This window comes from Hypanus sabinus, chromosome 25, assembly GCF_030144855.1.
Source record: "Hypanus sabinus isolate sHypSab1 chromosome 25, sHypSab1.hap1, whole genome shotgun sequence".
Lineage (NCBI taxonomy): Eukaryota > Metazoa > Chordata > Chondrichthyes > Myliobatiformes > Dasyatidae > Hypanus > Hypanus sabinus.
The window spans coordinates 11,501,543-11,528,747 of NC_082730.1; the positions used below are offsets into that span (position 1 = coordinate 11,501,543).

Genomic DNA, 27,205 nt, shown 5'->3' on the forward strand with positions numbered 1-27,205 from the left:
TGATCAGCCATGATCACATTGAATGGCGGTGCTGGCTCGAAGGACCGAATGGCCTACTCCTGCACCTATTGTCTATTCCCCTCCTTATTCAAAGTCAAAATTGAGTTTATTGTCATATGCACAAGTACATATGTGAGGTGCCGTGGCGGTGTTGCGGTTAGTGTGACAGCGTCACAGCTTGGGGCGTTGGAGGTTGGAGTTCAATTTCGACATTGTCGGTAAGGAGCCTGCGCATCCTTCTGGTGGAACGCATGGGATTCCCCCGGGTGCTCTGGTTTCCTCCCACAGTCCAAAGGCGTACCACTTGCTGAGCTAATTGGTCTTTGTGAATTGTCCCATGTTTAGATTGGGTTCGGGTTAGATTGGGGGAATGCAGGATGGTGTGGCTCGAAGGGCTGGTAGGCCCTGTTCTGTGCAGTGTCTCGATCAATCAGTAAATAGATGTGTGTACGTAAGTACACACAGGCGCAATGAAACGCTTGCAGCGGCAGGGTCACAGGCAAGGAGCTTCGGATACACAACATTCACAAGAAAATTAACAAGTAACACACAACTTCTTTAAGAAAGAAAACAACTAGTACTCGGTCCATTTTAGTGCAAAGTGATCGAAAGTGGTCATGGTGCTGCTGGACCGTAGTAATTAGGGTCGTTCCGGTTAGTTCAAGAAACAAGTAGTTGAAGGGAAGTAGCTGTTCTTGGATCCGGCGGAGTGAGACTTCAGGCTTCTGTACCTCCTGCCTCTTGGTCGTTGTGGGAAGATGGCATGGCCCGGACGGTGGGGGCAGCATGGTAGTGTAGCAGTTGATGTGATACTTTACAGTGGGAGTGATGCAGGTTTAATTCCCACTGCTGTCTGCGAGGAATTGTACGTTCTCGACGTGACCTCGTGGGTTTGTTCCGGGTGCTCCAGTTTCCTACTGTTTTGGGTGTTTGTTCACTTTCCTGGGACTGAAAGGCTTATTGCTGACCTCAGCTTTCTAGCATAGCTGCATGACCTTTCCAAAGGGTCAGAGTTAGTGGTGATAAAGTTACACTTTCAGTCATTATTCTTTGCTCAGCTTTTCATTGTAAACAAGAACCAGCCTCCAGTCCTTTTAACATCTTTGTAGTCATTAACATTTTTATAGTCTTGTAACATCTTTGGACTATTTTTACTGTGCCCATGGTCTGGTTTTTTAATTTAATTATGCTATTGTTTGCACTGTTGTAACAATGTGGTTTTGTGCAGGTCGTGTAGCTTTAGTTTTTGGTCTTGTTTTGTCTGGTGGTTTTGGAGCTCCTTTCTGGGGAAAGCGGTAAGACGGTAGCGCGATATTAATACGCAGCAGCCTCTCCGGACTCTGGATTGGGGATTGCCAAATGTTATGTGGATTTTCTAGTGTAGTCTGTTTTGTCATGTGCTTTAGTGATATCATCCTGGAGGAACGTTGTCTCATTTTTTGAACTGCATTGCATTTGTGGTTTCTAAATGACAATAAACTGAATCTGAATCCTTAACATAAATTACAAGCAGCAATCTCTTTGAAGTTGGATGCACAGCCCTGAAAACAGTGTTATAGAATGCACACTGATAGCCGGCAGTAGGTGGCTCTCTGCTAAGATGTTTGCTTTGCAAAGGGAAGTGGCTAAGGGACTTCTTGTCTACCTTGGTCAAACGCAAGGCGATGGGGTTATGTCACTTCGAACATCAAACATAGTTACAAACTGGGATGTTTGTGTACTCAGGGGCAGCCCTCACCAGCATGAATTGTGGATGTTTGGAATCTCTGTCGCCAGAAGCTTTTAAGACCATCTGCGTGAGTTACTTTGTCCCAGCAAAGCAACAGTATCTGGGAAAAATCACATGCAGATTTTTTTTTCACATTTCAATTTTTTCTTAGTGGTCGAGCACAGAGTAGGCTCTTTGAGCCATACACCCCAGCACACCCCCCCCCACCCCCGAGAAACACGATTAACCCTAGCCTAATCAATAGGATAATTTACAATAACCAATTAACCTGGCCGGTATGTCTTTGGACTGTGAGAGGAGACCCACACATTCCACGGGGGGGCGCGTACTGAGACTCCTTACAGAATGATAAGCATCACACTCACATGGTTATATGTCGGTTGGTCGTAACTAGTATGAATATCACAGACTCTGGGGATTGTTAGGAATGACAGGGTGTCAGAAAGAAGAACTAGAGTTCATTCCTCAATCTTCGGTTTCTGCCACAGGTGACGTGTTCATCTGAAACCTGCTGGCATGTTCTTCTAATCTGTAAGAATTGTACCTGTGTTTGGAAATTGTTTGTAGTTTGTAAATCTTTTGTAATTTGGAAATTTCCTATAAATTAGAAATCCCCAGTGTGTGTGTTAAATGTCTGTTAAGAAATATTTGTCTAAATTTATGTGTATCATTAAAAATAAAATAAATTGTGCTTAAACTACTTTGTTACCTGCAAGTTTCTGCTTGTTTGTGGGGGGAGGGGATCTATTGCTCAAGCAGTGGGTATTGGCAGCTAGACTGCACCGCAGCAGTTAGGGAAGTAAGCTAGTCCTTGAAAAGCAGGTGGATACAGTATAACTCCATGTAGTGAGGGTACTCATGGTCTTTCCGTGACCATGATTGTTCTTGGTAAAGTTTTCTACAGAAGTAGTTTGCCATTGCCTTCTCCTGGGCAGTGTCTTTACAAGATGGGTGACCCCAGCCATTATCAATACTCTTCAGAGATTGTCTCCCTGGCGTCAGTGGTCACATAACAAGGACCTGTGATCTGCACCGGCTGCTCGGATGACCATCCACCGCCTGTTCATGAGATCTTGATTCTGGGGGTGGGGGTGCTGAGCAGGTGCTACACCTTGCCCAAGATGACCTGCAGGCTGACGGAGGAAAGGAGTGCCTTACACCTCCTTTGGCAGAGACGCATCTCCAACCCGCCTCTCAATCTATATGAATAGGGCTTAAAAATCTTCGTTTGAATTTAGGCTTTGCAGGCAGGGAACTCAATGCCATCACATTCCCACATTCTGAAAATTAGGGCTAGTAAGTGGTGGGGAAGCTACACTGGCACCAATAGGATTGCATGTAAAGATGAGATTGTCTTGACATTAAGCAAAGTTCCAAAGACCCTCCATGTCCATGAAAGGTCTGTATGAAAGTGGATCACATTCATATTCCCTCCACAATGCTGCCTGATATGCGGAATAGCTCAGAAGTTTCTTATTTTGACTCCAGATTACTGCATCTGTGGTCTGTTATGTTGCTCAGATTTATAATAGAACTTTTTAGACAGCGCATTTGAAGAGAAATTATTGAGTGTAGGAGTTGGGATGTAATGTTAAAATTGTACAAGGCATTGGTAAGGCCGAATTTGGAGTATTGTGTACAGTTCTGGTCACCGAATTATAGGAAAGATGTCAATAAGATAGAGAGAGTACAGAGGAGATTTTCTAGAAAGTTACCTGGGTTTCAGCACCTAAGTTACAGAGAAAGGTTGAACAAGTTAGGTCTTTATTCTTTGGAGTGTAGAAGGTTGAGGGGGGACTTGATAGAGGTATTTAAAATAATGAGGGGGATAGATCGAGTTGATGTCGATAGGCTTTTTCCATTGAGAGTACGGGAGATTCAAACAAGAGGACATGATTTGAGAGTTAGGGGCAAAAGTTTAAGGGTAACACGAGGGGGAATTTCTTTACTCAGAGAGTGGTAGCTGTGTGGAATGAGCTTCCAGTAGAAGTGGTAGAGGAAGGTTCGGTATTGTCATTTAAAGTAAATTTGGATAGGTATATGGACAGGAAAGGAATGGAGGGTTATGGGCTGAGTGCGGGCCAGTTGGACTAGGTGAATGTAAGCGTCAGCACGGACTAGAAGGGCCAAGGTGGCCTGTTTCCGTGCTGTAATTGTTATATGGTTATTCAAATTCATCAACTGAACCCATTGCATAACCAGTGCTCTGTTGTGCACTGAGCAAGATTCTACCACCTCCTAAACTTTCAGTCAAACAGAGATAGAAAAGTTTAGACAGGAGCTGCCAACTTGAGGTCCATGGACCCTTTTCTTAATGGTATTGGTCCATGGCATAAAGATGATTGGGAACCCCTGGTTTTAGAAGGATATGAGCCAAATGGGACTATATTAAATGACATCTCAGTCAGAATGGACAGGTTGGGCCGAAGGGCCTGTTTCCGTGCTGTATAACAATCACAATGCAAGAGATGCAACTTCACGTCACCTATTATGAAGGCAAACCAACCAACGCTCCCTCGGTCGAGGTTGGACGCTGCTGAGAGTCACAGCACAGAAACAGGCTCTTCAGCACAGCTCGTCATACTGACCACGGTGTCTTCTTGAGCAAGTCCTGTTTGACTGCTTTTGGCCCACAGCCCTCCAAATTTGCCTATCCATGTAGCCGGTCAAATTTTTTTAGATGTTGTTAGGTACCTGCCTCAGCAGCTTGTTCCATATACCCAGAGCCCTCTGTGAACCTTTGAACCTTCCCACTCACCTTAAAGCTGTGGATGTGCTCTACCCTGACAAAAAGACTGTGATCATTCCGCCTTACCTATACTCCCCATGATTTTAAAAAACCTCTAAGTCTGTTAGGGCATATTCAGGAGTTGTATAGCGAATGCTATTTGTAACAGCAGCTAATCTTCAGACCGGAATATGGATTGTATATTGAATTTAAAATGCAGCCCTGAACATTGGCCTTCCTGGAGCTGCGGACTGGTTTTGATTGCAAAACAGGGAACACCCATTCGCCTGAGATGTCTGCATGTGTATGAATGCAGCTGCATTGTCAGCGGGGATTAACATTCATTTTGGGTGTCTAGAATGGTGGTGTGAAGGTGGAGGTATTTGAAAATTATATGTAATCCAAAGGAAGCATTGTAGGTACATTGTAACTATAGAATTGTCCTGCTGTTACCTTCGATCTGTGGCATATAAAAATGTCATGTAATATTGGATCAGCAGGCCTCTGCTTCCAAGAGTGTCTCGAGTACGATGTACCTGTGTCTTTTGCTGAATAAAGACTTTTATATCCACTAGCTTCTGTGTCTTTCTGATGACTTTGTTCACAGTCACAGCAAATTCACCCCTCGGTCTCCTTCACTCCAGGGAAATCAGCCCCAGCCCGTCCAGCTTTGGTTGGCTAAGATAGAGTGGACATGGAGAAAATGTGGGAGAGTCGAGGACTGGTGGGCACAGCCTCTTAATAGAAGGACCTCCAGTTAGAACAAAGATCATGAGAGACTTCTTTAACAGAAGGTGTTGAATCTGTGGAATTCATGGCTGTGGAGGCTAGGTCATGAGGTATAGTTAAAGCGGAGGTTGATAGGTTCTTGTTTAGGGCATCAAAGGAGGCCCGGAATGAGACAGGAGATGGGTTGAGAGGGAAGTTAAATCGGCCATGTTGGAATAGTGGAACAGAAATGATGATTTGAACGGCCTAATTCTGCTCCCGTGTTTATGGTTTTTCATCTGGTCCCTTCATTGCAGCGTGGGTAAAACGGCTCTCCTAAACCGGTATGTCAACAACAGATTCCGAGATGAGTACCAGACGACCATTGGAGTGAGTCTCCTCACGAAGCACATCACAGTGGATAACGTGGCCGTAAAGCTGCAGGTGAGGAGATGCAACCTGCCCTACCAGGTGGGACTGTCCGTGCAGAGGTGGATACGGTTATGGGATTGGTAATAGGTTTGTCGCTATCACGTGGAATGTCATCATAATCGCCATCATGCTTAAAATTCTGAGTGTTGTCGATAAGTTGGATGATAACAGTCTTATCCCCAGGGTAGGGAGACCAAAATTAGGGGTTATAGGTATAGGGTGAGAGGGGAAAGATTTAAAAGAATTGAATCTGAATCAAGTTTATTATCACTGACATATTGTCTTGGAATTTATTGCTTTACAGCAGCAATACAGTGCAAAATATAAAAATAGATTATAAGTTGCAATAAGAAATCTATAACAATAAATAAGTAATGCAAAAAGAGGTTCATTGTCCATTCAGAAATCTGATGGCGGAGGGGGAGAAGCTGTTTCTGAGTGTGCGTCTTCGGGCTCCTGTGTCTCCTCCCTGACATTAGTAATGAGAAGTGGGCATGTCCTGGATGGTGGGGGTTCTTAATGATGGATGCTGCCTTCTTGAGGCGTCATTTACTGAAGATGCGGTTGGGGTGAAGCTCGCCGAAGTTATGTGAGGCCTGACGTTTTACACGCAGGGGGTGGTCAGGATATGAAACGAGCTGCCAGAGGAAGTGGTTGAGGCGGGTACGATAGTATCACTTAAGAAGCACAAGGAGGGTTGGGGGTAGTGGTGTTGGACATGCAGCCATTTACAGGAAAATAAAGAAGTGCAATAGGTTTTATGAAAGCCAATACCTAAACAAAGACGGACACACTCAATAGCGGTGACCTATGGATTCTGTCATCTTTGGCATGTGGGGGGGATACTGGAGAGACTGGGTGAAATAGGATTGAACCAGGTCTGAAGCTGTGAGGCAGTAGCTCTGTTTGCAGACTGCAGACTGTGCATGATATCAAAATTTGAATCAGGCTGATCGTCACTGATGTCTGTTCTGAAATCTGCTGTTTTGTGGCAACTGTACTGTGTAAATCAGGAAGAAAAAATATAGATTACAATAAGAATATATACACTGTATAAATAAATAATAGTGCAAAAAGAGCAGAATAGTGAGGTCGTGTTCTTGGGTTTATGGACCTTATAGTGGAGGAGAAGAAGCTGTTTGAACAGTTAGAATCAGAATCAGGTTTATTATCAGGGACAAATGTCATGCAGTCTGTTGTCCTTTGGCAGTGGTACACTGCAATGTAGACAGGTTACAAAAATCAATTGTCAAAAGCAGGATAGCGAGGAAGGGTTCATGGTCCACCAGGTATCTGATGGCAGAGAGGAAGAAGCTGTTCCGAAACTTTTGTGTATAGGGTGGACTATCAACCGAGTCCTTGGCAGGTGAGTATGTGGTTGGCCGACTCCTGCTCCAGATTCTTATGTCCTTGCGTTCGCCCCACACAGATCTGGGACACGGGTGGTCAAGAGCGATTCAAATCCTTGGTGTCCACCTTCTTCAAAGGATCGGATGGCTGTGTGCTCACGTTTGCTGTGACTGACCGCGACTCCTTCTACGCCATGGAGGGCTGGAGGAATGAGATGTTGGCCAGAGTGCCGGCAGGCCAGGAGGAGTTTCCTTTCATCGTTCTGGGCAACAAAATCGACGAAGAACAAGGCAGGGAGGTAAGTCTGACTCAGGCCAGCTTATTGTCATACAGCAGGGTGCAGTGAAGTGGTTCCTGTCATGGCTGCTTTCAGGCAGAAGGTACAGGAGCCTTAGGTCCCACACTACCAGGTTACTACCCTTCAATCATGAGGGCCCTGAACCAGTGTGTATAACTTCACTCACCTCAACTCTGACTTCATTCCACAACCTGCAAACTCACTTACAGAAAAGGGTACAGTCGACGTTTCAAGCTAAGACCCTTCAACAGTACCCATCCTGCTGAAGGGCCTTGGCCTGAAATGTCAATAGACAATAGGTGCAGAAGTAGACCATTCTGCCCTTCAAGCCTGCACCGCCATTCTGAGATCATAGCTGATCATCCACTATCAATACCCGGTTCCTGCCTTGTCCCCATATCCCTTGATTCCCCTATCCATAAGATACCTATCTAGCTCCTTCTTGACAGCATCCAGAGAATTGGCCTCCACTGCCTTCCGAGGCAGTGCATTCCAGACCCCCACAACTCTCTGGGGACGATCTGCAAACAGTCGACTGTACTCTTTTCCATAGATGCTGCCTGGCCTGCTGAGTACCTCCAGCATTTTGTGTGTGTTGCTCTGATTTCCAACATCTACAGATGTTCTCTTTTTTGTGATTGGACTACAAACTCACTTTCAAGGACTCTACAACTCATGCTCTCGGTATTATTTATGTCTTATTTTCATAATTTGTCATCTTTTGCATATTGGTTATTTACTTTACTGCACAGTTTTTATGAGTTCTATAGTGTTTATTTCCCTGTAAATGCCTGCAAGAAAATGAATCTTAGGGTCGTATATGGTGACAGTATATACTTCGATAATAATTTTATTTGGACGTTGAACTTTGCTCATGTGAAGTTCACAGAGTAAATGAAACCCAGAACCTACAACATGGAGTGGTACAGTACAAGCCCTTCGGCCCATGATGCTTTGCCACCATTTTAATTGACTCCAAATAAGTGTAGCCCTTCTCTCCAACATTGTCCTCCATTTTTCTATCATGCATCTGCCTATCTACAGTAAACATCCCAAATGTCGCTGCCTCCAGTAGGACGTTCCATGTACCCTCCACTCTCTGTAAAAAAAACCCTGCCTCTGACAGGCATCGTCCCCTATGCTGTCAAACAATCTCCTTAAAATTATAACACCTAGTATTAGGCATTTCTCGCTGAAGAAAAGAGTCCCTGGTTATCCACTTGATCTGTGCCTCTTGTTATCTGACACACCTCTATCAAGTTGTCCAAAATCATCCTTCTCTCCAAAAGAGAAAAGCTGTATGGCTCACTCAACCTAGTATACACAGATACCAAATAGTGACAGAGTAAGAATTTCCACAGAGATAGACTGGCAAGCACAGAACAACGCAAAGTCTTGTGCAGTATTTCAGACTGAGGTGGTGTGAAGTGTTGTATTTCAGACTGAGGTGGTGTGAAGTGTTGTATTACAGACTGAGGTGGTGTGAAGTGTTGTATTTCAGACTGAGGTGGTGTGAAGTGTTGTATTACAGACTGAGGTGGTGTGAAGTGATTTACTGCAGACTGAGGTGGTGTGAAGTGTTGTATTACAGACTGAGGTGGTGTGAAGTGTTGTATTACAGACTGAGGTGGTGTGAAGTGTATTACAGACTGAGGTGGTGTGAAGTGATTTACTGCAGACTGAGGTGGTGTGAAGTGTTGTATTACAGACTGAGGTGGTGTGAAGTGTTGTATTACAGACTGAGGTGGTGTGAAGTGTTGTATTACAGACTGAGGTGGTGTGAAGTGTTGTATTTCAGACTGAGGTGGTGTGAAGTGTTGTATTACAGACTGAGGTGGTGTGAAGTGTTGTATTACAGACTGAGGTGGTGTGAAGTGATTTACTGCAGACTGAGGTGGTGTGAAGTGTTGTATTACAGACTGAGGTGGTGTGAAGTGTTGTATTACAGACTGAGGTGGTGTGAAGTGTTGTATTACAGACTGAGGTGGTGTGAAGTGATTTACTGCAGACTGAGGTGGTGTGAAGTGTTGTATTACAGACTGAGGTGGTGTGAAGTGTTGTATTTCAGACTGAGGTGGTGTGAAGTGTTGTATTACAGACTGAGGTGGTGTGAAGTGATTTACTGCAGACTGAGGTGGTGTGAAGTGTTGTATTACAGACTGAGGTGGTGTGAAGTGTTGTATTACAGACTGAGGTGGTGTGAAGTGATTTACTGCAGACTGAGGTGGTGTGAAGTGTTGTATTACAGACTGAGGTGGTGTGAAGTGTTGTATTACAGACTGAGGTGGTGTGAAGTGTTGTATTACAGACTGAGGTGGTGTGAAGTGTTGTATTACAGACTGAGGTGGTGTGAAGTGTTGTATTTCAGACTGAGGTGGTGTGAAGTGTTGTATTACAGACTGAGGTGGTGTGAAGTGTTGTATTACAGACTGAGGTGGTGTGAAGTGATTTACTGCAGACTGAGGTGGTGTGAAGTGTTGTATTACAGACTGAGGTGGTGTGAAGTGTTGTATTACAGACTGAGGTGGTGTGAAGTGTTGTATTACAGACTGAGGTGGTGTGAAGTGATTTACTGCAGACTGAGGTGGTGTGAAGTGTTGTATTACAGACTGAAGTGGTGTGAAGTGTTGTATTACAGACTGAGGTGGTGTGAAGTGTTGTATTACAGACTGAGGTGGTGTGAAGTGTTGTATTACAGACTGAGGTGGTGTGAAGTGTTGTATTACAGACTGAGGTGGTGTGAAGTGTTGTATTACAGACTGAGGTGGTGTGAAGTGATTTACTGCAGACTGAGGTGGTGTGAAGTGTTGTATTACAGACTGAGGTGGTGTGAAGTGTATTTCAGACTGAGGTGGTGTGAAGTGTTGTATTACAGACTGAGGTGGTGTGAAGTGTTGTATTTCAGACTGAGGTGGTGTGAAGTGTTGTATTACAGACTGAGGTGGTGTGAAGTGTTGTATTACAGACTGAGGTGGTGTGAAGTGTATTTCAGACTGAGGTGGTGTGAAGTGTTGTATTTCAGACTGAGGTGGTGTGAAGTGTTGTATTACAGACTGAGGTGGTGTGAAGTGTTGTATTTCAGACTGAGGTGGTGTGAAGTGTTGTATTACAGACTGAGGTGGTGTGAAGTGATTTACTGCAGACTGAGGTGGTGTGAAGTGTTTTACTGCAGACTGAGGTGGTGTGAAGTGTTGTATTACAGACTGAGGTGGTGTGAAGTGTTGTATTACAGACTGAGGTGGTGTGAAGTGATTTACTGCAGACTGAGGTGGTGTGAAGTGTTGTATTACAGACTGAGGTGGTGTGAAGTGTTGTATTACAGACTGAGGTGGTGTGAAGTGTTGTATTACAGACTGAGGTGGTGTGAAGTGTTGTATTACAGACTGAGGTGGTGTGAAGTGATTTACTGCAGACTGAGGTGGTGTGAAGTGTTGTATTACAGACTGAGGTGGTGTGAAGTGTTGTATTACAGACTGAGGTGGTGTGAAGTGTTGTATTACAGACTGAGGTGGTGTGAAGTGATTTACTGCAGACTGAGGTGGTGTGAAGTGTTGTATTACAGACTGAGGTGGTGTGAAGTGTTGTATTACAGACTGAGGTGGTGTGAAGTGTTGTATTACAGACTGAGGGGGTGTGAAGTGTTGTATTACAGACTGAGGTGGTGTGAAGTGTTGTATTACAGACTGAGGTGGTGTGAAGTGTTGTATTTCAGACTGAGGTGGTGTGAAGTGTTGTATTACAGACTGAGGTGGTGTGAAGTGTTGTATTACAGACTGAGGTGGTGTGAAGTGATTTACTGCAGACTGAGGTGGTGTGAAGTGTTGTATTACAGACTGAGGTGGTGTGAAGTGTTGTATTACAGACTGAGGTGGTGTGAAGTGTTGTATTACAGACTGAGGTGGTGTGAAGTGTTGTATTACAGACTGAGGTGGTGTGAAGTGATTTACTGCAGACTGAGGTGGTGTGAAGTGTTGTATTACAGACTGAGGTGGTGTGAAGTGTTGTATTACAGACTGAGGTGGTGTGAAGTGTTGTATTACAGACTGAGGTGGTGTGAAGTGTTGTATTACAGACTGAGGTGGTGTGAAGTGATTTACTGCAGACTGAGGTGGTGTGAAGTGTTGTATTACAGACTGAGGTGGTGTGAAGTGTTGTATTACAGACTGAGGTGGTGTGAAGTGTTGTATTACAGACTGAGGTGGTGTGAAGTGTTGTATTACAGACTGAGGTGGTGTGAAGTGATTTACTGCAGACTGAGGTGGTGTGAAGTGTTGTATTACAGACTGAGGTGGTGTGAAGTGTTGTATTACAGACTGAGGTGGTGTGAAGTGTTTTACTGCAGACTGAGGTGGTGTGAAGTGTTGTATTACAGACTGAGGTGGTGTGAAGTGTTGTATTACAGACTGAGGTGGTGTGAAGTGTTGTATTACAGACTGAGGTGGTGTGAAGTGATTTACTGCAGACTGAGGTGGTGTGAAGTGTTGTATTACAGACTGAGGTGGTGTGAAGTGTTGTATTACAGACTGAGGTGGTGTGAAGTGTTGTATTACAGACTGAGGTGGTGTGAAGTGATTTACTGCAGACTGAGGTGGTGTGAAGTGTTGTATTACAGACTGAAGTGGTGTGAAGTGTTGTATTACAGACTGAGGTGGTGTGAAGTGTTGTATTACAGACTGAGGTGGTGTGAAGTGTTGTATTACAGACTGAGGTGGTGTGAAGTGATTTACTGCAGACTGAGGTGGTGTGAAGTGTTGTATTACAGACTGAGGTGGTGTGAAGTGTTGTATTACAGACTGAGGTGGTGTGAAGTGTTGTATTACAGACTGAGGTGGTGTGAAGTGATTTACTGCAGACTGAGGTGGTGTGAAGTGTTGTATTACAGACTGAGGTGGTGTGAAGTGTTGTATTACAGACTGAGGTGGTGTGAAGTGTTGTATTACAGACTGAGGTGGTGTGAAGTGTTTTACTGCAGACTGAGGTGGTGTGAAGTGTTGTATTACAGACTGAGGTGGTGTGAAGTGTTGTATTACAGACTGAGGTGGTGTGAAGTGTTGTATTACAGACTGAGGTGGTGTGAAGTGTTGTATTACAGACTGAGGTGGTGTGAAGTGTTGTATTTCAGACTGAGGTGGTGTGAAGTGTATTACAGACTGAGGTGGTGTGAAGTGTTGTATTTCAGACTGAGGTGGTGTGAAGTGTTGTATTACAGACTGAGGTGGTGTGAAGTGTTGTATTACAGACTGAGGTGGTGTGAAGTGTTGTATTACAGACTGAGGTGGTGTGAAGTGTTGTATTTCAGACTGAGGTGGTGTGAAGTGTTGTATTTCAGACTGAGGTGGTGTGAAGTGATTTACTGCAGACTGAGGTGGTGTGAAGTGTTGTATTTCAGACTGAGGTGGTGTGAAGTGTTGTATTACAGACTGAGGTGGTGTGAAGTGTTGTATTACAGACTGAGGTGGTGTGAAGTGATTTACTGCAGACTGAGGTGGTGTGAAGTGTTTTACTGCAGACTGAGGTGGTGTGAAGTGTTGTATTACAGACTGAGGTGGTGTGAAGTGTTGTATTACAGACTGAGGTGGTGTGAAGTGTTGTATTACAGACTGAGGTGGTGTGAAGTGTTGTATTACAGACTGAGGTGGTGTGAAGTGTTGTATTACAGACTGAGGTGGTGTGAAGTGTTGTATTACAGACTGAGGTGGTGTGAAGTGATTTACTGCAGACTGAGGTGGTGTGAAGTGTTGTATTACAGACTGAGGTGGTGTGAAGTGTTGTATTACAGACTGAGGTGGTGTGAAGTGTTGTATTACAGACTGAGGTGGTGTGAAGTGTTTTACTGCAGACTGAGGTGGTGTGAAGTGTTGTATTACAGACTGAGGTGGTGTGAAGTGTTGTATTTCAGACTGAGGTGGTGTGAAGTGTTGTATTTCAGACTGAGGTGGTGTGAAGTGTTTTACTGCAGACTGAGGTGGTGTGAAGTGTTGTATTACAGACTGAGGTGGTGTGAAGTGTTGTATTACAGACTGAGGTGGTGTGAAGTGTTGTATTTCAGACTGAGGTGGTGTGAAGTGTTGTATTACAGACTGAGGTGGTGTGAAGTGATTTACTGCAGACTGAGGTGGTGTGAAGTGTATTACAGACTGAGGTGGTGTGAAGTGATTTACTGCAGACTGAGGTGGTGTGAAGTGTTGTATTACAGACTGAGGTGGTGTGAAGTGTTGTATTACAGACTGAGGTGGTGTGAAGTGTTGTATTACAGACTGAGGTGGTGTGAAGTGTTGTATTACAGACTGAGGTGGTGTGAAGTGTTGTATTTCAGACTGAGGTGGTGTGAAGTGATTTACTGCAGACTGAGGTGGTGTGAAGAGAAAGGCCAAAAGCCGATAACGGAAGAAGTAGAATTAACAGTCCAGGTACAGGGCAGCACCAAAGGGAAGGGGTTGTAAGAGAGGTGACTGGCTCAGAAGTCTGACTGTAGGAATAAAGTCCTCTGTAAGGTTAGGACTTTATTCCATGGAACACAGGGCAGAGTTGATGGAGGTATACAAAATTATGAGGGATATAGATAGAGTGAATGTGAGCAGGCTTTTTCCACTGCGGTTGGGTGTGTCTACAGCTGGAGGTCTATGGGTTAAGAGTGTGAAGTTTAAGGGGAAAATTCTTCACTGAGAGGATGGAGAGAGTGTGGAATGAGCTGCCCACACAAGTGGTGTGTGCAAACTCAACTTCAACGTTTAAGAGAAGTTTGGATAGGTACATGGATAGTAGGGAATTGGAAGGTTGATAGGAGTAGGAAGTTTAAATAGTACAGCAGGTGGAAGAGATGGGCCAGAGGGAACTGTTTGTCTGGTGTACTTTTCTATGACTCCAGTAGCCAGACATGAGACCAGCAGGCTATTCAGCCCATTGTGTTTGTACTTGCTTTTCGCGAAGGTCAGGCCTATCTCCCTGTTCTTTCCCCAAATACCTATCTTTTCCTTCCCTTATCAATTTGCAACCAATTTGAACATTGGTCTGGTCTGATCAGACAAGTGATCTCAAGTTTGCTGTGTAAAATCCTGAGAATGTACGGCACAGGTTCAAGGACAGCTTCTACCCAGAACACAGAAAATTCTGCAGATGCTGGAAATCCAAAGCAAAACACACACACGGTGCTAGAGGAACTCAACAGGTCAAGCAGCGCCTGCAGAAATGAGTAAACAGTCGACATTTCAGGCAGAGACCCTTCTTCAGGACTGAAAGTTAAAGCTAATTAAAGGCCAGTGCTTATGCTGGCTTCCGTGGCATGAAGCGACTGAGAGTATGAGACTCCTTCCCCGGATAGGGCGCCAGTCTATCGTGAGGTTAACCTCCAGCATTTTGCCAGTACCTATTTTCAGCTGGGTGGACTGGAGCAGTGTGTGGTTAAGTGCCTTGTTGAGGGACACAACATGCTGCCTCGGCTGGGGCTCGAACTCAAGACATTCAGACCGCTAGTCCAACACCTTAACCACTTGGCCACACTTCACACTTCAGGATTGAATGGGAAGGGGGAAAGATGCCAGAGTAAAAAGGTGAGGGAAGGGAAAGGAGGGTAACCTGGAAGGTGAGAGGTGAAGCTACGTGGGTGGGAAAGGTCAAGGACTGGAGAAGAAGGAATCTGATAGGAGAGGAGAGTGGACAATGGGAGAAAGGGAATGAGGAGGAGATTCAGGGGGAGCTGAGGGCCAATGAAAAGAGGTAAGAGGCCATTGTAGGGAACAAAAGAAGAGGGGAGAGGCAGGGTATTTTTTTTTACCGGAAGAAGAAATCAATACTCATATCATCAGGTTGGAGGCTACCCAGATGGAATCTTAGACTCCTAAATGGACCGCTGATATGATAAAAGATGGAGGTGAGCCTACCACGAGTGGCACAGTAGCATAGCAGTTAGCGTATCGCTCTATAGTGCCACTGGTTGGCGATTGGGGTTCAATTCCCGCCACTGTCTGTAAGTAGTTTTTACATTCTCCCCATGACTGAGTGGGTTTCCTCTGGGTGCTCTGGTGTCCTCCCACAGTCCAGCGACTTACGGGTTTGGGTTAGTGAGTTGTGGACGTGCTCCGTTGGTACCAGAAGTGAGGCAATGCTTACGGACTGCGCAGCATGGTCCTTGCACTGCGCTCGTCATTGTCACAGTCGGCTTATTTCGGTGCTTTGATATACATAACTAAAACTAATATTCATCTTAGCTTTTAATCTTAGCTATTAGTCTTCATACTAATCTGTGACTATGTGTGTTTCCTCCGGGTGCTCTGGTTTCCCCCCACATACCATAAAGGTTAGTGGGTTAATTGGCCACATGGGGGAGGTCTCCAGGTGATGCTCATGGAGTGAGGTCTAATCTGGCTTTGCTCCATTCCCTTTACTTTTACTACCTATAGCCACCCTTATTTACTCTCTTTTATACCTACACCAGAAGGTTTATGTTATAGACATAGTTTTGGACTTTGACGTTAATTCGCTGGAAATGAATTCCAGATCACGAGAAGCAAAAAAAAAGCAGGGAAAGATTTGGATCCTAATGGGAAAAAAAGATGGTGATTCTAAACAATCTAAGCAGCCTCCGTTAACTTTGGAAGCAATGTGGAAACTTATAGATGATAAACTTACTTAAGAATTTGCCGTGTTTGAAGGAGTTTTAAAGATGGTCGAGGATAACTTTAGATCGCTTAAACGTGAAGTTGAACTGCAGCAAGAACTTGACGAAGGTGCTCGGCAAAGAGACTGAAAAATTGCAACTTTGGAACAAAATTTAGCTTCAATGTCTCAACAATTGGATCGTTATAATTGGCCACATGGGTATAAATGGGCAGCATGGGCTTGTTGGGCTGAAGGGCCTATTACTGAGCGGTATCTCCAAATAAATGAATAAACTAACAATGTACAGTGAAATACATTTGTTGTGTATTTAATATTTCAGTAATCTTGTATGTATTACTCAATATATCGTGGCCTCCATCGGTCGTGGTCGACCATGGGTACTGCACCTCTGGTAGTCACCGGGAGTGGCTTCTCCCGGGCGCAAGCCAGGGCAGAGTTGATATGGAGATCTGTCTTTTGCCCATGCAGTGGGACCCCCCCTCTCCATGCTGATGACGGGTCCAAAGGAACGACGAAAGTCGGTACCGTTTGGTGCCAGTAGGAGTTGCCGAGCCGGTGCTGGGTACAGCAGTCATCCGCCTTCGGGACTCCGACTCCGGATTTTTCCTCGGGGTTTACTCCCAAACCCTTTCCCATGAGCGGGTATAGCCGCAAGGCAGCAGAGGTTTGAAATTGGAATTTTCCCTCTCCAAAGGTGGTCGTAGCCGAAGTGCGGAAGTGGGGATGAGCTCCCACTGCTAAACTAATGCTCTTCACAGTGTGCCTCTCAAACAGCCTCTGACAACCAAGTCCAACTCCTGGCCTTCACGTGTGGCATAGTCCTTATGCCCGGCAGAGCTGTTGTCACTGACAGGAGAAGGGGCAAAGGCGGGCCACTGGCGCCTTAAAACCAGCTGCTCTGGGCAGATGGGGTTCGTTAACCACTCAATATATATCTATGAGGATATATGTACATGGGGGGGGGAACTCATAGAAACATTCCAAATGTTAAAAGGCCTGAACAGATTAGATATGGGAAGGTTATTTCCCACGGTAGGGGAGTCTAGGACAAGAGGCCACGACTTCAGGATTGAAGGACGTCCTATTAGAACTGAGATGTGGAGAAATTACTTTAGTCAGAGGGTGGTAAATCTGTGGAATTTGTTGCCACGAGTGGCTGTGGAGGCCAAGTCATTGGGTGCATTTGAGGCAGAGATAGATAGGTTCTTGATTAGCCAGGGCATGAAAGGGTTTGGGGAGAAGGCAGGGGGTGGGGATGACTGGAGGAATTGGATCCGTCCATGATTGAATGGTGGAGAAGACCCGATCGGCTGAATGGCCTACTTCAGCTCCTATATCATGGTCTTATATATTGGTTGATAAAGCATTGTAGTTCTTTTGAATAATTAATTATGGGTTACATGTACAGTATAAACATATGAATTGCATACGTCGTCACACTACTGCGTGATATGTGCCCGCCTCACTTTAAGTAAGCATAAGGTTAGACCCGTGTTCCCGGACTTCCATGTCTTCCTTTGGATTAGTGCAAGGTTTTGAAGTTACAAAGTGTAAAGACATTATCTGCATGAATAACCAACACACCCAAGGGTGTGCTGGGGGCAGCCCGGAGTGCCACCTTACATTCTGGCAACCACACAGCGTGCCGACCACATTCAGCGGAACAACACAAGCAACACCAACAGCGGCACAAGCCCCTTTCCCGGCCCCTGTTCACTTTGCTGCCGACCAGTTGAGAGACGGTTTTCCCTCTCTCCTGTACCAATCCCCTCTGTCAATCATTGTGGACGCTCGTGAACTGAAGAGGGCAGTGAGTACTTCGTTTCACACTTCAGCAGTTCCAAGCACCGCGACCTCATTGAATTCCCTTCGTTACACTGTAACGCAGAGGATCCTTCACGCTCACGGCTGACTCCAGGGGTCTGTCCTTTCCCCGCATCCCTTTACGCACTTGGTTAATGAAAATCTAGCAATCTGAGTACGAGATGTCAAAGATTGACTTGGTATTTGGTATTGCCACAAGAGCTGGGAGGGAGTGAAAAGCCCTTGTTCTGTCTGCCATCCAGACACACCATGCCTCAGATCAAGGAAGCAAAAAGAAAACAGAGTGTGGAATGCGGTGCTGCTCTATCAGAGAAAGTGAAGTGCAAGTATACAAGGGAACTAAAAGTAGATGATGAGGTAGATTGAGGCATCGTATGATTGTTAGTTTGATAGGCCCAGAACATGCTCTCTTCTCACTGCTGCCATTAGGAAGAAGGTATAAGAGCCTTCGGACTCGCACGACCAGGTTCAGGAATAGTTATTATCCCTCAACCATCAGGCTCTTGAACAAAGGGAATAACTTCACTCAACATCACTTACCCTATCACTCAATTATTCCCCAAACCAATGGACTCACATTCAAGGACTCTTCATTTCATATTCTCGATATTTATCGCTTATTTATTTACGATCATTGTTTCTTCTTTTTGCATTTGCACAGTTTGTTGTCTCCCACGCTCTTGTTAAATGCCCTGGTTACTGATTCTGTTATAGTTACTATTCTATAGAGTTGCTGAGTGTGCCCACAAGGAAATGAGTCTTAGGGTTGTATTTGGTGACATACTGTATGCCTGTACTTTGATAATAAATTTACTCTGAATTTTGTTCAAGTGTTCATCTTTTAGTGTATGAGAGATCTGTTCAAGATGATCATAGATCGTGGAGCTCCAAGTTCCTGTCACCCTCTTTATGTAGAAGTGATTCATAACTTTTGGATTTTTTGGTGTTCACCTGGCGGAGAATCTCACCTGGTCCCTCAACACCAGCTCCTTAGCAAAGAAAGCCCAGTAGCGACTCTACTTTCTGCAAAGGCTGAGGAAAGGTCATCTCCCACCCCCCATCCTCTTCACATTCTACAGGGGTTGTATTGAGAGCATCCTCAGCAGCTGCATCACTGCATGGTTCGGAAATTGCGCCCTCAGATCGCAAGGCCCTGCAGCGGGTAGTGAGGTCAGCTGAGAAGATCATCGGGGTCTCTCTTCCCACCATTACAGACATTAACACTACACACTGCATCTGCAAAGCAAACAGGACCCCACACACCCCTCATACAAACTCTTCTCCCTCCTGCCATCTGGGAAAAGGCACCGAAGCATTCGGGCTCTCATGACCAGACTACGTAACAGTTTCTTCCCCCAAGCTATCAGACTCCTCAATACCCAGAGCCTGGACTGACACTAACTTACTGCCCTCTACTGTCCTGTTTATAATTTTTTATAATGCCCGCACTGTTTTGTGCACTTTATGCAGTCCTGGGTAGGTCTGTAGTCTAGAGTAGTTTTTTTTTCAGTGTTGCTTTTACGTAGCTCAGTCTAGTTTTTGTACTGTGTCATGTAGCACCATGGTGCTGAAAAACGTCTCATTTTTACTGTGTACTGTACCAGCAGTTATGGTCGAAATGACAATAAAAAGTGACTTGACTTAAATGTATAAGTAGTTTCTCTGTCGAGCGCGAGGGGTGGTGCTCAAGGCAGAAATATTAGATGTTCAAAAGACTCTTAGGTAGTTACATGGATGATAGAAAAATGGAGTGATAGGGAGGAGGGGAGGGTTAGCTTGATCTTAGAGCAGATTAAACAGTTGGCATAACATGATGGGCCAAAGGGCCTGCACTGTGCCGTACTGTTCCATATTCCACACTCTATTTACTCTCCTTACACTTCTTAGCTCTATAGTCTAATTTCTCCACAAAACTGTAATTCCCCCATTCATGTGACCAGCCGAGCCATTGAGACTATAAGCTGGATGAGTTATTCATTCAACAGTCTGGGACAGTGACAATCTGAACAAGCAGTGAATGGGGATCAAAATCATGCTGTTCCTCCTCCGCACTTCTTAACTCGACCAGCAGATGGTGGACAAGGGCCACCTCAGAGGTTCCCAGTCTGACATCACAGAGAGAAATCCCTCTCTTGCCAGCCCGCCCGGAGACGATCGGCAGGATCTGGTGGAGGAGAGGGGAAGGTTTACCATCTGATAGGTTCATACAATCATACAGCACAAGGCAGGACACTTAGCCCACATTATTCTTGCAAACCATCAAGTTTTAGAAGTTAGTGATGACTCAGCATGACATGTAAAACTTTTTGACAAACTTCTATAGATGTGAGGTAGAGAGTCTGACTGGTTGCATCACAGCCTGGTATGGAAACAGCAATGTCCTTGAACAGAAAATCCTACGAAAAATAGTGGATATGGCCCAGTCCGTCACGGATAAATCCCTTCCCACCGTTGAGCACAGCTACACAGAGCGCTGTCACAGGAAAGCAGCATCCATCATCAGGGACCCCCCACCACACAGGACAAGCTTTCTTCTCGCTGCTGCCATCGGGAAGAAGGTACAGGACCCTCAAGCCCCACACCGCCAGGTTCAGGAACGGTTATTACCCCTCAACCATCAGGCTCTTGAACCAGAGGGGATAACATCACTCACCCCCATCACCGAACTGTCTCCACAAGTTATGGACTCACTTTCAAGGACTCTTCATCTCATGTTCTCGATAGTCATTGATTATTATTATTATTTTCTCATTTGGAGCTGCACAGTTTGTTGTCGTTTGCATATTGGTCCATCCTATTGAGTGTGGTCTTTCACTGATTCTCTTGTGCTGCATGTGGTTACTGTGAATGCCTGCAAGAAAATGAATCGCAGTGCTGTATATGGTGACATATATGTACTTCGATAATTTTGAACTTCCAACTGTAAAGTACTCATCTATCCTGTGCAGTAATCCCATTAACCAATACTTAGTCCCTGTGGCTGTTCTAGCTCCATTCAGCAGCACTTGGCTCCATGCTTTCTACTTGGAGATTTAAGTGCTCCGCTAGATAGGTCTGACACAGACATGGTGGGCCGAAGGATTTGTTTCAGTGCTGTACGGTGGCATGGTCAGAGTAGCACTATCACAGCTTTTACTCATCCTTTCCCTTGGACACATTTGTTCTGATTCATTCTTACAAACTCATGCAAATACTTGCATTAATATTGGCCAGAGAAAGGTAAAGGCACGTCTGCGTCACGCATACGAGAGTGCTTTGAGGGAGGATTATTGAGCCCTGATAAAGGGTCTCCAGTTTATTTCCCTCTATAGATGCTGCCCGACCTGCTGAGTTCCCGTAGCGTTTTGTGTGTGTTGTTGCTTTATTGAGAAGAAGGTTGACTTGGCCTTGTGGAGAGAGAGGAGTGCAGGTGAGCAAAAGCACGGTGTTGGATTGGAAGTCGAGGGGGAGGGGGTACACTGGACCTTACACACGTCCACCCCTTTCTGCCTGAACCAGAACCAGAATCAGGTTTAATATCATCGGCATATACCGTGAAATTCATTGATCGCAGCAGCAGGACAATGCAATACATAATAATAGAAAAAAGCATAAATTACAGTCATTATATATTATATAGTTAAATTAGTAATGCAAAACTAGAAATGAAAAAAGTAGAGGGGTAGTGTTCGTATGTTCAATGTCAATTCAGAAATCTGATGGGGCAGTGGGGAAGAAGCTGTTCCTGAATCGTTGAGTGTACACCTTCAGACTCCTGTAACTCCTCCTTGATGGTCACGATGAGAACAAGGCATGTCCTGAGTGAGGAGGGTCCTAAACGATGGTTGCTGCCCTTCTGAAGCATCACTCCTTGAAGATGTCCTGGATACTAGGGAGGCTAGTGCCCATGACGGAGCTGATGATGACAGTCCTGCCGAAGGGTCTCAGCCCGAAACGACGCTGCCTGGCCTGCTGAGTTCCTCCAGCATTTTGTGTGTTTTGGTTGGACTTCCAGCATCTGCAGGTTTTCTCTTGTTTATGACGGAGCTGACTAGGTTTACAACTCCCCGCAGCTTATTTTGATTCTATGCTGTAGACACCCCCCCCCCCCCCCCACTCTATACCGGACAGTGATGCAGCCGGTTAGAATGCTCTCCATGGTATATCTGCAGAAATCTGCGAGTGTCTTTGGTGACGTGCCAAACCTCCTCAAACTACTAATGAAATGTAGCCACTTCAGTGTCTTCTTTGTAGCTGCATCGATATGTTGGGTCCAGGTTAGATCCTCAGAGATATTGACACCAAGGCACCTGAAATTGCTCACTCTGTCCACTTCTGATCCCTTCCAGCTGATGTGTGTTCCCTCGTCTTATCCTCTCTGAAATCCACAAACACTTGTTTATTCTTTTGGTCTTTGGATTGATATTAGTTCCAGGTTCACTTTCTTTACCTCCCTTCATGGGCTTCATCTCTTATACTACCTAAAAATCAATCCACCTTGACTTTGAATTCAGTACTGCCAAAATCTTAGGCACCTATATATAGCTAGGGTGCATAAGAATTTTGCAGAATACTGTCAGGTCAGTTTTCTGCTTGCAATTTACAATGTACATTAAGAACTGAAGACAAGTTCTTGTTTGAATTAATATCTACTATATTCACATAACTCCAGAATACTCCCTAACAAAAAGCAAAAAAAGGGCATTGAAGTAATCAGGGAGCAAACCTTATTACCATTTACAGTACCGTGCAAAAGTCTTGGTCACCCTAATTATGTAATGTGCCTAAGATATTTGCAGAGTACTGTAATGAAAGAAAAGGTTGACTTGACCTTTCAGAGAGAGACAAGTGCTATTGAGTAAAAGCACGGTCCTGGAGTGGATCTGGAGTGGGGGGTCAGGGGGTGTTGCAAAGGATGTCACAGACATCCACCCATTCTGGCTGATTGATCCAAGTTCACTTCCTTCACCTCTCTCCATGGGCCCCATCTGTTATACCATCCAGAAATCAATCTACCTTGATCTTAGTACAGTATATTTAATAATAATAATGATAAACTTAATTTATGGAGCACTTTTCACCCAGGTGATGTATTTCAAAGTGCTTTCCAATGGGATAACGTTCAAATGTGAAAATGAATGACAAAAAGATGTTAGTTAAAAGCAAGGCTAAATGAATAGGTTTTGAGCTGGTGTTTAAAATGTCAACGGAGTCTGCCTCCCTTATAGTTTTAGGTATTGAATTCCACAGTTTAGGAGCAAGCTCAGAAAAGCCGACCCCCCCCCCAATTATCTTCTGAAGGAGATTGTTTAAATTTAAGAGGCCAGCAGAAGACGACCTGAGAGCCCGAGCAAGGTTATAAAACAATAGCGTTTCTGTGATGTGCTCCGGTCCCATTCCATTAAGAGCTTCAAAAACAAGTAAGGGACATTTAAAATCAAGTCTAAAAGGTACAGGAAGCCAATGCAGAGTAGTTACAATGGGTGCGATATGCTCCCTTATCCCAGTTTTTGTTAAAAGTCTAGCTGCAATGCTCTGATGAGACAAAGCTTGTCAATAGATGGTTTTGGAAGGACAATGTAAAGTGCTGTAATCTAATCTATTCGATATATTGAGGCATGAATTAGTTTTTCAGCATCTTTATGACAGAAACGGACATACCTTTGCAATATTTCTGCTCTGGTCACTTTCTTTATGTGGGATTTAGATCTGAGTCAAGGGTAACACCCAGGCTTGTTGCTTCTATATAAGAGCTGAGACCCTTTTTCAGGACTGAGAAGGAAGGGGGAAGATGCCTGAATTAAAAGGTGGGGGGAGGAGAGAGAGGTTAACTGGAAGGTAATAAGTGAAGCCAGGTAGGTAGCAAAGGTCAAGGGCTGGAGAAGAAAGAATCTGATAGGAGAGGAGAGTGGACAGTAGAAGAAAGGGAAGGAGGAGGGGACCCAGGGGATGTAAAAGGTCCGAGTAGGAATAGTAGGGGGGAGATTTGTTCACTGAAAGGAGAAATTGCTATTCATACCATCAGATCGGAAGGTAGCCAGCTGGAATATAAGATGTTGCTCCACCACCCTGAGAGTGACCTCATTGTGACACAAGAGGATGGACACATTGGAACGGGACGGGGAATCTTTAAAGGTTAAAGACGAGCTTTATTTGTCACGTACATCAAAACATACATTGAAACGCACAGTTTGTGTCAACAGCCAACACATCCCGAAGATGTGCTGGGACAGCCCGCGTCTCTGGTGTCAACAAAGAATGCTCTCAGTTTGCCAATCCCCATCTTTGGAATGTGGGAGGAAACTGGAGCAACCGGAGGAAACCCATTTGTATAAACTCTTTACCAACAGCAACAGGATCGCTGGCCCGCTAACTGCTACGCTTCAGTAGCACCCTCTAAAATAGCCGACCTCTCCTTCTGAAGACGATCCTTGTGAAAATCCTCAGCACTCCCTCCGGTGCAAACATATCACAGGATATCTATTAAAGGGTGATGTTATGAGGCACTACCACCTTCGGAACGGGCTGTGGGAAAGCTCCGATGAGGTCACAAGAGAGAAGCAATGTTGTGTTTCCATTAAGTTTTTGGACAGTGGATGATGTTGACTTGACACCAGTGCAAACTCTTGCGATCACTTCTGGTCTCCCTCTTGCTTCCCGCAGGTTACAAGTGAAGATGCAGAAGCCTGGTGCAATGCTCGAAACATCCCTTACTATGAAGTGAGTGCCAAAGAGGGCACAAACGTGGACAAGGCCTTCGAGAGGATCACCCAGGTTGCTCTATCACAGGTACTGGACCCATTTGGCTTCTGATGGTTCTAGCTTGTCAATCGATTGCTTTGGAAGGCCAGTAAAATGTGCACTGCAGCAATCCAGTCTGTTCGATGTAAAGATGTGAATTTGTTTTTCAGCATCATTATGTGACTGAAGTCGACGTATCTGTGCAATAGTTCTGCACTGTCGAAGTGCTGCTCTGTCCATTTTCTTTCTATGGGATTTAAAATTCACATCAAAGTCAAGAGTAACACCCAAGCTTCCTTTCCGGCCCTGGTGAAGGGTCTCAGCCTGAAATGTTGATTATTTAATCCTCTTCATTGATGCAGCCTGACCTGCTGAGCTCCTCCAGCATTTTGTATGTCTTGCTCTGGGTTTCCAGCACGGGCAGAATCTCTTGTGTTGAATGCTCTGAGATACCACTTTTACCCTTTTAAGGACTGTGCATTGTCTTGGTCCTTAGAAAACACGCAGTGGGATAGGACACAAGATTTCAAGCAATACTTTAATAGAAATAGCCCAGCGACAGGGGCAGTGAAGTGAAGGGGTTCCGAGGCAGGAAGAGGGGTGTAGATAGGGTGAATGTGCAGAGTTTTTTCAGGAATCAACAGCTAGAGGGCATCGGTTTAAACTGAGAGTAGTCAGTACGGACATTTGGGCTGAAGGGCTCGTTTCTTTCCTCATTGTATGATAAGATGAATTCTTGACTTCACTATCTACCTTATGAAGGTCCTGGGCTGCTCTGCACTTTCTTTGAAACTGGAACACTTTATTCTGTTATCGCTTTACCCCTGTAATACCTCAATGTGCTGATGTGATGAAATATTTTGTCGGGAAGGTGTGCAAATCAAAGTTTTTCACTGTACCTCGGGATCTGTGACAGTAATAAACCTTTTTAATTTTCCAATTTCTGTTCAGCGTGTCCAGCAGCAGAAGGGTATCTTCCTCTGTAATCATTGTCAGGGTCACTAACTTCTGGAGGTTATTTTGGAGAAGGTTCAAGACAGCAGGAGAAGGGAATCACTGTCTGTGGACTATGGCTCTGGAGAAATCTGTGCTAATTAATGCAGCAAAGACAGACATTGTCTGTGTGAACTCACCTGTCCTTTATTGGTCTGCTTGGTCTTGTCTGCTGACTCCCTGGCTCAGTCTCCTGTCAGTGTTATTACGGTCTCACAGTGCCGGATGTTTTACAGATCAGAGACCCAATTAGGAACATGTCATCTCAGTCCTTTGTTCTTCATGTCAAACATCAGATTAACACAGCAATGTGACTAACACTATATCGCAACTTAAATTAGTCAGTTTTACGCATACAATTGTGTGTTTGTCTGCGTGTTTCTGTGTGTGTGTCTGTGTATCTATGCATTGAACCCATGAACACTACCTCACTTATTATTTCTGTTTTTGCAGCATTGTTAATTTAACTAACATATATAAACTCTGTGTGTGTGTAAATCTAGGCAATACGCACTCAGGTCCCACTAAACCCGTGAGATTGAGATGGGTCTCCGACTCCAAACCCCTGTTTGTATAGACGTTGTGTCATTTACTATCCTGTTACAACTCAGTGCCAAGAAATAACAGACGGCACACTGCGTATGATTAAAGGGATTATATTTATGAATCTTAACTGAAGGGTTAGTGAAGAAATGAAAGGAAAAAAAATGAAAAGGGCCCATTATAATTAAACAGTCAAATGTGCACAAAAGGAGCTCATCTCTTCCAAAAGTAATATTCACCGATCCTCAGTCTACTGCGGCAACTTGCCCCATGGAATCACGGTCCCCCACCGGGTCGAATCCTAGGACCGGTTCTCTCCATCTCCCACCGAACAAAGGACCGCAGCTCACACCAGTGTCGGGCACACTACACAAAAACCCGCTCCCCTGACTGGACGGCTCACGTTCCAACACACCCGTTATCTCCAACCATAACCCAAACACTGCTGTAATGCAGATTTTTCTGTATCATGTATTGCATTGTACTGCTGCCATAAAGTTAACAAATTTTACGATGTATGCCAGTGATATTAATGCTGATTCTGATAGTGTGTGTGTGTGTGTGTGTGTGTGTGTGTGTGTGTGTGTGTGTGTGTGTGTTGGGGGGGGGGCATGTGTGCACGCACACGCACGTATACATTTGCACTGGTACCTGGTTTATTATTGGAACACGTTCTGAGATACGGGGAAGAGCTTTTGCTTGCTTGCCATCTAGAAAGATCATTTTGTACATTTTGTAAGTAATTCTAAGAGAAAGTAATTGAAAACAGGAAGTATATTCTATTGTGGTGATTATAGAGAAAATGCATTGCAGGAAGACAAAGGAATTGCAAGGGACATGATGTGGTGGACTGGGAGATCAAGTTTATCTTTAATGTGTAAGCGGTCTTTTCAGGGGTTTGATAACAGTGAGATAGATGCTATCTGGTGGAGCAAGCTTTTGTATCTTTTGCCTAATTCATGGGCGTGGGGGAGGAGAGAGAATGACCAGCATGGGAGGAGCCATTGATTTCAATACCATAATAGATCATATGTTATCGGGGCAGAATTAGGCCATTTGGCCTATTGAATCTGTTCTACCATTTCATTACGGCTGATCCATAACCCTCTCAGCCTCAATCTCCTGCCTGCTCCCTGACTAATCAAGATCCTATCAACCTCTGCCTTACGTATACCCAATGACCTGGCCTCCGCAGCTACCGGTGGCAATGAATTCCACAGATTCACCATTCTCTGGCCAAAGAAATTCCTCTCCATTTCCT

General features: G+C 44.7%; 1 protein-coding gene across 2 annotated transcripts in view; it reads left to right on the plus strand.

The window, feature by feature from the left end:
• The window catches only part of LOC132381013 (ras-related protein Rab-7b-like), a 55,402-nt gene that overhangs the window by 9,494 nt on the left and 18,703 nt on the right, over window positions 1-27,205 (plus strand). For both annotated transcript variants that reach the window (XM_059950094.1, XM_059950093.1), the window contains exons 3-5: window positions 5,483-5,609; window positions 7,027-7,245; window positions 24,331-24,456. In XM_059950094.1, coding sequence (XP_059806077.1) covers window positions 5,483-5,609; window positions 7,027-7,245; window positions 24,331-24,456 — 472 coding nt within the window. The remainder of the gene's footprint in view (window positions 1-5,482; window positions 5,610-7,026; window positions 7,246-24,330; window positions 24,457-27,205) is intronic.